We start from the raw sequence: 11,815 nt of genomic DNA, 5'->3' as shown, positions 1-11,815 counted from the left end.
CTTAGCCAAGGGCCGGGCCTCTTAACATACCTTCTGATCCATACACTGTCGAGCCCGAGGTAATGCAGAATGGCAAATCAGTAGTTTTCTAAAATATGTCCAACCTTTGTCACACTTTTTACAAATGGTTCTACTTTGAAATTCAATACAGCAATTATCTAATTCGACTTTACTGTAGATTGAAGTGTGACATTTACTCATTATTTAATTTCATATGGCGGTCATCACATTAAATACATTCATCAAAATGTGTAGCCTAGTTAGGTCTTTACAGAGGGTAGTTTAGGTCCATCCTTCTTCAGTACTCCTGTCTGTACCAGTCTGTTCCACCACCTGTCTTCAAAGTCCTTCAGAGAGAGACCTGCCAAGCTCTCTCCATCCTGGTTGTCCTCTCTCATCCTCTCTGGAATTAGATCTTCTGACATCACCTGAAGGGCAAATCATCAATAACGATGCATGATCAATGTGCATCGTCAATTGTAATACATCTAAAAGCAAAACCATGACATCTTGGTGCCAGCAAGCCTTTAATTTAAACATACCAGAAGACAAACTACAGGACATAATTTGATGAATAGACACCATGTGAGAACAGTGGTCTATGTACTGTGCCTCTAACCGGTCTCACCTCAGAGACTAGCTGTAGTGTGGTGTCTTTCGGTTCCAGACACCGTAGAGCCTCATCAGCCTTCTGTAGGGCTCTCTCACTGTTCTGGAGAACAAAGGATGACTGTTGGCCCTTTAATGCCCTGAGGACGAGTCTGGCAAGGCAACATAATAATACAGTCAAACAACCATCTTCACAAGACAAAGACTGTGCTAAACAGTGACATTTAGGATGAATGTGTAAATATGCTCTCTGCTTTAAGCCAAGGGCCAATTTCCCAGAGGTAAAGTAAGCCTTTAAACTGCACTAAGATGCACTTTCAATGGAGAATCTAAATATGTGTTCGGGAAACCAGTCCTAAAGACTGCCCAACAAGCTTGTAGCCATGGAATTCCATATAGAATCTCTGCTTGTCTCTCACTGATTATTTACCTGGCTCGGACAAAACACATGCAGGCCTTGAGCCAAACGCCGTCCCGCTCTTCCTTCAGTTGCTCCTCAGTCTGAGAGTCATCTCCCTGTTGAAGAGGACTGGAGCCTGAGGGTGTTGACAGAGACTGAAGGAGATGAAGGTAGCTGTCTGCCAGCTTCATCCAGTGCCACTGGTGGTAGGGGTGGAGAGAACACAGCTGCTGCAGACAAGTGACCTGGCCCCTGAGGTCTCCGAAGCGCTCGTGGACGTTCGCAGTCAGGTGAAGTAGACCCGTGAGGTGACAGGTGTTGGAGGCTTCATTTTTCTGGCCATGGAATGAATTTTCAAAACAACCTGTCACTACCTGGTATACTGTAACCTTGTCCACAGACAAGAGCTGGTTGGACGACAAGACTAGGTATTTTGTATTATTAATGTATAATAAAAACCATATTATGTTACAATGTATAAAGATAACTCACTCAACAGCAACGGTTCTTACAAGTGTTTCTGTGATCTCCAGGGCCTCCACTCTCTTCCCCAGGTGACAACAGCACCTTGCCATTCCCTCCATTATGTCCCGCCTAATGGCCAGGTTGCCGTCAGGGACATAGGAAAGGCAGGTAGTGTAGGCGTTTAAAGCTTCCTGGGGAAATGGATATAGTTAACAGATGAGAAAAGCATTTGGATACTAGATGGATATGATAGACAGTGTGTAACTAAATTACTCAAGGGAAGAGGGGTCAATACCTGGAAGTTTTTTCGCCTGTACGCCATATCAGCTCGAAATTTGAAGATCTTTTGCTTCTCCAAAATGTCCTCTGTGTCGATGCTCTCCCAAAACCACTGTTGAAATAGACAACATAGTTAAAAATATCCATACATTGCAATGCTACTTAACGTTGGGTAGCGAGTTACTCACCTCTGCTTCACAGAACTTTGCATTGTAAGACGACAGTGCAACAACAGTTGGCTTCGCTCTTGATTCCTCGAACACCGAATCGTCAAAGGTGCTACCGAAAATCTCCATTTCAAACGATGACAGTGAATTCAAATTTTACCGACACTAAAAAACAAAACAAACGTCAACGTGTGCAGTGTTACAAGCTAATATGACCGTTGGGAAACAGAAGAAAATAGAATGTGTTCCGGGGTGATATGTTCCAATGACAGACGCTTTACTTTCTTCAATGAAATGCTCTATTTTCTATAAGAGAAACTCCAGTCATATTTTGAAGGTAAATATTTTATAAAGACACCAAAATACACGCCTTTTCGTCCAAATGTATTGTATTTTGTCCTCAAAACAACTATAAAATATATTTGTCTAAATCAAGCCACAGCCTCCAAAAACAGTTTGATTTCAATTAAAAAGCATTGCAAAGTCTATGGCTCAGGGGACTAAAGCTTTTTCCACTGAGTTTTCAGCTCCAAGGCTACTCTGTCTCAACATTAAAAATGACTTGGTTTACCATAATGTTTGCAAATAAACTCAATTTTCCCAAAGCACCTCGACATATCCAGAAACCAAACATACTTCTCATAGATAACTTAATAAATACAGTAGGAGAAAGGAGACTGACTGACATTATCCATTATAGCTGTAGCTAGCAGAATAGTATATTAAAAGACAGGTTAAAAGATTGTGCGCACAATCTAATAGGAAAACTGTTAAGCATGTATTAAAGTTCCGTATTCAACTGTTGGGTATTAGTACTAAACAAGCACCTTTCTAAATATTGAGAAATAGCAAAGAGGACAGACCGGTAAGAATTATTGTACTAGGATAAAAACAGTCATGTACTATGGTCACAATGTCACGTCTACTGTACAACAAAAAAGAGTAACGTGGATACATTGAGAGTTGCCAACTGAAGAAGGCAAAGAGCCACCGGGCAAAAAATATATTTTTACACATTAACAGTAAAACGCCATACAAGCTATTAGTTGAAGTTGAGAGACAGGATTAATCATAAATAAAGATTATAAAACCATTAAAAACTTTTCTAATACAAGCACATAATGCTGTCTCATCTGCAGTCAGCTGATTATTTCATGCACTATATGGATCTCAAAATTCAAATGCATCTTCTACCTTAACTATGGTACAAATAACTGTTCCTGCATGAAAACGTTAACGATTTCACAGCATAACATGCAGCCCAATTTGAAATGTTTATGATGAGCATGGAACCCAGTGACCAGAGCATATAGGACATGGCTTACAGGTAAGAAACAAATGTCTTGGTTCTACTAATGTTCACATGTCAAAACCTGTCATTTAAATGACAGTTGGGGAGAGCATAGTCTGCAAACGTTTTCAAAATAAACGCAAAACAATACAAACATGCATCTGAACATACATTAGAAAAACACTTGTTCAAAAACAGCCCTGTATCAAGTCCTCCAACACTAGTCTTCATACATACAAGTACTGCAGTCTTAAAAACAATAAACGTTATACATAATTCAAACTCACGATACACGTTTCCAAGTCACCAGAGTTTCACATGATTGAAAAAGGGACCCACATTGTGCCAGTTGGTTGTGCTGGAAGCAGTAGGCCACATACAGTCCATTGATTTTCATTTGTGTCATATCAACACCCAACTTTAGAATTGATCCACAAGGAGGGGCAAGTCAATAAGGTGCATCCTCTTGAAAATATAATCATTTCAGAGGAGGACAATACAAGGCAAAATACTTAGTTTTACAGCGTTCAAAAGGAGCTCATATAGAAAGAGATTTGGTCTCTTAAAGCCATTAAAGGGTAAAAGGGATATAAGGTGCCTAATCAAAGTTGTTTTCCGCCACAAGAACATGTTAAAGAGATTCTCCGGTACTTTTGTATACATTTTAGCAAGTAGTTCTGAAAGTAGCATTCAGCTAAATTGTGTACTACCTCACATCACTGGCATAGAACACAGAGACCTTGCGGGGGGGTCTGAACACTGACACATCCAGTCCAAAGCAGGAGGTTTAAAAAAATACTTGGTAGTCGCAAAAGTTCCGGAGCATGTCTTTAATACAGTAGTGGGCAAAGTGCACAATTATAAGTGCTACACTGTCAGTTTCCTTCAGAGACACCACAGTATACAGTCCCAGTCAAAAGTTTGGCCACACCCACTCATTCAAGGGTTTTTCTTTATTTTTACTATTTTCTACATTGTAGAATAATAGTGAAGACAAAACTATGAAATAACACATATGGAATCATGTAGTAACCAACAACAAAAAAAGTGTTAAACAAATCAAATTATATGTTATGTTTGAGATTCTTCAAAGTAGCCACCTTTTGCCTTGACAGCTTTGCACTCTTGGTAGTCTCTCAACCAGCTTCATGAGGAATGCTTTTCCAACAGTCTTGAAGTAGTTCCCACATATGCTGAGCACTTGTAGGCTGCTTTTCCTTCACTCTGCAGTCGAACTCATCCCAAACCATCTCAATTGGGTTGAGGTCGGGTGATTGTGGAGGCCAGATCATCTGATGCAGCACTCCATCAGTCTCCTTCTCGGTCAAATAGCCCTTACAGGTGTGTTGGGTCATTGTCCTGTAGAAAAACAAATGATAGTCCCACTAAGAACAAACCAGATGGGATGGCGTATCGCTGCAGAATGCTGTGGTAGCCAGGCTAGTTAAGTGTGCCTTGAATTCTAAATAAATCACAGACAGTGTCACTAGCTAAGCACCCCCACACCTCCTCCTCCATGCTTCACGGTGGGAACTACACATGCAGAGATCATCCATTCACCTACTCTGCATCTCACAAAGACACGGCGGTTGGAACCAAACATCTCAAATTTGGTCTACACACCAAAGGACAGATTTCCACCAGTCTAATGTCCATTGCTTGTGCCAGGAAACACGAGCAAGTCTCTTTTTCTTATTGGTGTCCTTTAGTAACGGTTTCTTTGCAGCAATTCGACCACAAAGGCCTCATTCACGCAGTCTCCTCTGAACAGTTGATGTTGAGATGAGTCTGTTACTTGAACTCGGTGAAACATTTATTTGGGCTGCAATCTGAGGTGCAGTTAACTCAAATAAACTTATCCTCTGCACCAGAGGTAACTCTGGGTCTTCCTTTCCTGTGGCGGTCCTCATGAGAGCCAGTTTCATCATAGCACTTAATGGTTTTTGCAACTGCACTTGAAGAACTGTTCAAAGTTCTTTACATTTTCAGGATTTACTGACCTTCATGTCTTAAAGTAATGGACTGTCACTTCTGTTTGCTTATTTGAGCTGTTGTTGACATAATATGGACTTGGTCTTTTCTTCTGTATACCACCCCTACCTTGTCACAACACAACTGATTGGCTCAAACGCATTAAGGAAATAAATTCCACAAATTACTTTTTAACAAGGCACACCTGTTAATTTAAATGCATTCCAGGTGACTACCTCATGAAGCTGGTTGAGAGAATGCCAAGAGTGTGCAAAGCAGTCATCAAGGCAAATATTTTTATTTTCGATTCTTCAAAATAGAACACTTTCTTGGATACTACATGATTCCATGTGTTATTTCATAGTTTTGATGTCTTCACTATTATTCTACAATGTAAAAAATAGTCAAAATAAAGAAAAACCCTGGAATGAGTAGGTGTGTCCAAACTTCTGACTGCTACTGTACATACTGGGCCTTCAGGCCCATGTTCATAAAGCATCTTAGAGTACATATGTAATCTTTTACATTGTACAAAAGTACAGACTCAGAGCTTCGTAATGGTATATTATACACTACAGTTGGAGAAAGCTATGTAGCTTTAAAAACTGCTATTCTTGTATAACCAGTTTTGAGAAAAAGCCTTAAGGTTTTTTTCCCACACTTGCCAGAGAGCTCGAATTTGTTCACACCCTCTTAAGCCTTAGCCCCAACCATCTCTTTAAGGATTCACACGAGCTCATGGGTCGGTCTATGGACTCATTAGAATCTAAAAGGCTAAACTGATCCTAGATCAGCACTCCTACTCTCGAGTCCCTTGGTTTCTAAGTCTTTCATAGTACAGGAGTCCACATTCAATAGTTAACTTTGGCACCGCAGTTCCTCCAATCGATTTCAATGGGAACCCATAATATAATCTGATTTCACGTGATTCATTGCATGAATGTACTTACAGTACTTTGTAATCTCTATAATAATAGGGATATATACACGAGAGACATTAGCCATTAAAAAAAGGACCTCTTAATTGCACATAAATAACTGTGCCGAATACTGTAGATTAACAAATGTCAATTTTCCATGAATTATCATCATATCAAATATTATCAATTGAATTTCAGCATTTTAATGTCTGACCAATTAATATAAAATTAGGTATTTAAAGTACTGGTTGTAATTCTTGACTAGATTGACTAATGGCGCCACACTAGCACTGTAAAAAGGTGCACATATTGTTTGTGTTTGTATTGGTGGAATATTATCGCTCAGTCTTGCATTCAGACAGTACCCTTTAAAACACGTAAGAGAAAGCGAAATGTGTTTGTGCTGTTGGACTAAATCCAACGTTGTGTTCATTTGGGCACACCATACCAACATGTTTTGCAACAGAAAGCAAAAATGGCATTTCTACTTAAACAATTCCATGTAGTCCCTCCCTGTTTCAGTCCATTTGGTGCCTAACGAACACAGCCCAGCTGTCCTTCACTACTCTGACTGAGTTTTTCTGGCACCCTGAGAGGGCTCCCAAGAATCACTTTCATCAGTGTCGTCATCCTCCTCCTCCTCCTCATCTTCCTCACCCACCACGGTGTCATCCTGCTCTTCAGGTGCCATCTCATTCTCACCCAGCAACGCTTCCTCTTCCTGCTGGTCCACGTTTACCTCAGCATCCCCAAACGGATCAGCACCCATATCTTCCCTCTTGTGTATCTCAGCGAACCACTCTCTCACCTGCTCGTATCCCATACTAGACTTGGTCACAAGCTCATCCAGGTCCTGTTCATTCAACAACTTGTGCTTCAGGTAATACTCCTTCAGAATGTCTTTCCCAGACTTCAACTTGATGATGGGCAGTGGTGGTGACTTCTCCGTGCTGGTTGACCTCTTGGCCTTCCTGCTCCGAGACCTCCCCCAGCCTCGGTTCCGTATCCTCCTCTTCCTGTTTTTGTTGCCGTTCAGTCCCTCTACATTGCCGCTCTGGTAGTGGAAGAACCACTTGAGGTTGCCGTTCTTGAAGGAGTACCGGGTATCTCCGAACCAGTTGACAACGTAGACCCTGGGCAGCCCACTCTCCTCTGCCAGCTTGTCATATTCCTCTGTGGAGGGCCACTGGGTACGGACAAAGGCACTCTTCAGGACGTGGAGCTGCTCAGGGGTTTTCTTTCCAATGTTCTTGTCCCCCCTGTTTGGCCGCCGGCCACCCGGAGGGGTCTGGGATCCTTTTCTAGACGAGGTGGCCTCGCTCTCCATCCGCTCTGCTTTCAGCTCAGGTGACTCTGCCTCCACTACCTTCCTCTTCTCTGTGAACCAGGCGTCGATCTCTCTCCGGGTCAGCTTGGTCTCCGTCCTCAGCCGGGTCAGTTCGTCGTCAGACGGAGTGCTTCCCTTCTGGTAACTCTCCTCAAGAACCACCAGCTGCTCTGGTGTCTTCTCCTTGAACTTCTGCAATGTGAAGTCTGGGAAGGAGTTCCAGGTCTTGGGGCGTGGCTCTTTCTCTTTGACGGATGGTGTGGGCGGTGGAGACTGAGGGGTCTCATCGCTGGAGTCAATGACGATGGTGGTGCCGCTGCTGTGACCCCTGGGACTCTGGCTGTCATGGAACACGATGACGTTGCTGTTCTTGGAGTTGCGCTGGTTGTAGCGCGTGTCGCTGAACCACTTCTTGATCTCCCCTTTTGTGAGGCCGGTCAGCGTCATGAGCCTGGCGATCTCCACGTCGCTGGCGAAGTGGTTCTTCAGGTAGCTGGCTTTCAGCTCCGCCAGCTGTTCCTTGGACTTCTTGGGCCGCATTCCAAAGTGGTCGGCGCTGAGGGCCGAGTTCTCCTGTGGGGTCAGGGAGGGAGGCTGGACAGTGGTGGCTCTCTTCATCTCACTGACCGCTGGGCTGGTCTGGTGGGAGGACATCTTGGGGACCTGGCTGTGGCTTGGCATCCCTGCTACTGTCAAGGTGATGGGTGTGGTCACAGGCGTGCCAACCTGTTCAGAGTTTACAAAAGTTTCACTCACTCCACAATATTACAACAACTGACAAGACATATTGAGTTGAGAAACTATAAAACAGAAAATATTACATTACATCATCCACAATGTCATCAATAAGTACCAACCTGTGTAAAAACCAGGCCTGGCTGCCCTACTATCTGACAGGTCTGGAGGATAGACTGCAGGCCGTTGGTCGCAGCAGAGAGCTGGTGGGCCGGGATAACAGTGATGGTCTGAGGCACCGTGTGCACAGTCCCGTTGAACTGCTTTCTCCTAGCCTCCTCCACCTCAAATCAAAGTTTATTTGTCATATGCACAGGATAGACGCAGTGTAAATGGAACAATGAAATGCATACTTGCAAGCGCCCCCTTCAACAGAGCGACAACAATTAAAACATATATATTCAATGAGTGAAAATATGTTTAAAAAAAGCACAATTAAAAACACTATGTCCCCCAAAAAATGTAACTCTGGTATAAGACAAACATGAATCTAACAGAAAAAGCACCTCCTCAGGTGTCCAGCTGACCCCGTGCTTCAGACGCTGGGCAGAGAACCAGATCTTTATCTGTTCCTCACTGAATTTGGTCTGAGCCGACAGACCCATGATCTCTGATACTGAAGGGTAGGGGAACTTCTTGTAGGTGTTGACCAGGACTGTGTTGGTATCCATGGATTGGTTGTATGAGGGGATACTGCTGACGGGGATGAGGAGCTGGGCTTGGGCGCTCTGTGGGGAGGGAGGGAGAAAGAGAATGCAAGAGAGAGGGTAGAGAGCAAGAGCAGAGAGAGAGGTTTTAGTCACTTATTTATCAGTAACATTACATAGTATCAACAGCAGTGAAAGGTGATTTGTTTTATACAATTTACAACTTTAAAGAATTTGAAAATATGATGACCTGCTGGGCCTGCAGAGCTGAGAGGACCTGGGCCAGACCAGGGGGGAGCTGGAGTCCAGACATATTGGCGCTGAGGACAGAAGATTTCTTCTGCTCTGATGACATCGTATTGGGAATGTTCAGGAGAACACTGTGTTTCATGGACTCAGTGTAATGTGGGCTCATCTTCTCTACAGGAGTGAGGGAACCCAGCCCCAGAGGTGCTTCGATAGGCTCCTGCTCCCCTTCACTCTCTCCCATCCCGTCGCTCTCCTCGGCTGCTTTCAGAGACACGGCGATCCTCTTCGGTTCCCATTTACCCCTCATTTTCATGATGGGGGTTTTGCTGAGTGAGATGCCAGCTGAGGCGGGGTCATCGCTCTCTTCCGTCTCATGCTGTGTGTAACCCCCATCGGAGAGAAGGTCACTGAGCGTCTGCTCCAGGGTTGGTTGGTTTCTGCGTTTCACTGCTGTGCAGGTGGCACCGTCCTCTCCGCTGGAATGACTGATGTCGTGCTCTGAAAAGGAAATTGCCCAGCTATGTTAGTTTAACTACATCAGAGAACAAGGGTCATTTTCAGGAGTAAAGCACACCATTGCAAAACGTTTTGAAACAGCAGGTCAATATGGGCATTTCATATAGGTTTCAAAAGCTTTTCTCCTGTTTAGTGCCTACAGAACAAAAATAACACTTTATTTGTCACATGCGTGGTAAACAGGTGTGGACTGCTTACTTACGGGCCGTTCCCAACAATGCAGAGAGAAAGATAAGAGAAAAGGAAAAATAATAACACAAGGAATATATCCACTGAGTAAAGATAACTAGGCTATATACAAGGGTTACCAGCACCGAGTCCATGTGCAGGGGTACGATGTAATTGAGGCAGATATGTACATATAGGTAGGGACAAAGTGACTAGGCAACAAGATAGATAATAAACAGTAGCAGCAGTATATGTGATGAGTTGAGAGTGCAAAAAGGGTCAATGCAGATAGTTAGTCCTGGTAGCTATTGGTTAACAGTTTTTTGCTTCGGGCGTATAAGCTGTTCATGGACCTGTTGGTTTCAGACTTGCCGTGTGGAAGCAGAAAGAACAGTCTATGACTTGGGTGGCTGGAGTCTGACAGTTTTTAGGGCTTTCCTCTGACACCGCCTGGTATAAAGGTCCTGGACGGCATGAGCTCGGCCCCAATGATGTAACGGAACGTACGCACTACCCTCTGTAGCGCCGTGCGGTTGGATGCCAAGCAGTTGTCATACCAAGCGGTGATGCAGCCAGTCAAGATCCAGACAGGTGATTAACATTAAGAAACAGATGTGAGCAACATGTTGAAGATGAATAAAACCCTTCCCCACCTGTCTCTGGGTCAGTGGAGACCACAGCGGTGTCTGTAAGTCCCTCTGCAGCGCTCTCAGCTCCATCCTCCCCCACCTGCATGTCTGCATCCTGCTCCTCCATCACGTTAGAAGAAGGCAGGACCATGCAAGGTGTTGTTGACTTCCTCCTGCTTGCCATGGTGTAGGTAGGCTATCCTCCAAGATAACTTTGTTTAAAGGGATGTGTCTGGAATGGATTTGACCTTCCGCTAGTGATGGTTTGATTCACATACTAAAACCTCCAATATTTTCATCTGTGGACTGAAATAAAAAATATGTATTTGACAGGTTCCATCCAATATAGCTTCACTTGAACAGCTACAATCTGTATGGATTACTGCATAATGGTAATAGCACGTTCGTTGTACAGTAATTACAGTGAAGTTGAAACGTGTCCTAACTCTACCTACCACCTTTCGCATGTGAAACCCATTACAATGATTATTTCTGCACATCAGTGCAACTTGTTTGTAGCTACTGTCTAGTTTGTAGCAGCTGGTCATTTACAATACGTTTGGATCCAATTGCTCTTAATGCCATTTGTTTATGTAGAAAAAACTATTGCTATCCAGTGTGACTATAGCAAATTCATAATCTTTTTAGATTGCTAGCTATCCAGATCTAGCTAACTAACCTAGCTTCCATTTCTGCATCTAGCCAGCCAGTTTACACCTGGGATAGACATTGCGGCTGGAAGCCAAATACTGCAGCTAGCTAGCCACCACAGTAGGCAGTACAGCAGCTGAGTTTGCGTTTACTTACCAGGACAAGAGGTGGCTTCTGCGCAGGCTCTCCTGCCCCCCGCAATTTGTCTTAGGTTCTCGTCTAATGTTAGCTAGCCTACCTCTAGTTCAGCCCGAGCTCTCTGCCGGACTGCAGTAGTTTTGCTCGGAGGCAGGCGAGTCCAGTTCACCGCTGTCTGCAGATGAAAACATGGAACATTTTCGCTGCAACAGTTCTTTTCCCGACTGATATCCCTTTACAGACGTATTCAAAAAGGCATTTAGCCACTACATTAGTCACTTCAAGCAAGCAATTTGTCCATCAAATTATATCACACTGTTTTTTTAATGGCAGTTAATGATTAAGCGGCGTCATCACGTTAATGCGATACGTCTTGACGTCATTCATAGGCGACATCTGTCACGCACGCATGGAGAAATGTTGCTTCAAATAAAATGTCTATCAACCAATACAAGCATTTAAAAAGTGACGATCCTGACGGTGTATGCATACAGTATTTATCGTTACCGTCTGACGACAAAAAAAACATCACCTGAGGCTGCACCATGCTCAGTTTGTATTCCACTATAAACAAGTTACTGGTAATAGATATTTTTCAACCAAATTAACACATCAATGTCGTCTTGCCTTTATGGTATAACAAGACACAAGAA

At 43.5% G+C, this 11,815-nt stretch overlaps 2 protein-coding genes across 3 annotated transcripts; both read right to left on the bottom strand.

Moving 5' to 3' along the window:
* Positions 1-177: 177 nt before the first annotated feature.
* Positions 178-2,144, bottom strand: LOC115181385 (uncharacterized protein C8orf76-like). Its single transcript, XM_029743319.1, has 6 exons — positions 1,942-2,144; positions 1,770-1,865; positions 1,522-1,665; positions 1,040-1,344; positions 629-761; positions 178-428 (listed from the first exon to the last, which is right to left on the bottom strand). Exons 1-6 carry the CDS (start codon positions 2,047-2,049, stop codon positions 261-263), a joined length of 954 nt encoding a protein of 317 aa, XP_029599179.1. The 5' UTR covers positions 2,050-2,144; the 3' UTR covers positions 178-260.
* Positions 2,145-5,431: 3,287 nt separating this feature from the next.
* LOC115181377 (zinc fingers and homeoboxes protein 1) lies at positions 5,432-11,745 on the bottom strand. Of its 2 annotated transcripts, none has more exons than XM_029743301.1 (6): positions 11,181-11,745; positions 10,398-10,679; positions 9,062-9,558; positions 8,671-8,892; positions 8,287-8,448; positions 5,432-8,155 (listed from the first exon to the last, which is right to left on the bottom strand). In XM_029743301.1, the coding sequence occupies exons 2-6, from the start codon at positions 10,555-10,557 to the stop codon at positions 6,665-6,667; spliced, it is 2,532 nt and encodes an 843-aa protein (XP_029599161.1). In that variant the 5' UTR covers positions 10,558-10,679; positions 11,181-11,745; the 3' UTR covers positions 5,432-6,664. The 2 variants fall into 2 exon arrangements, with proteins under 2 accessions (XP_029599161.1, XP_029599162.1); XM_029743302.1 differs by having other exon boundaries at positions 11,263-11,745.
* Between the last annotated feature and the right edge of the window lie 70 nt (positions 11,746-11,815).

Source organism: Salmo trutta, unplaced genomic scaffold (genome assembly GCF_901001165.1).
Source record: "Salmo trutta unplaced genomic scaffold, fSalTru1.1, whole genome shotgun sequence".
NCBI classification, from domain to species: Eukaryota; Metazoa; Chordata; class Actinopteri; order Salmoniformes; family Salmonidae; genus Salmo; species Salmo trutta.
This window is presented reverse-complemented; position numbering and strand designations above follow the sequence as displayed.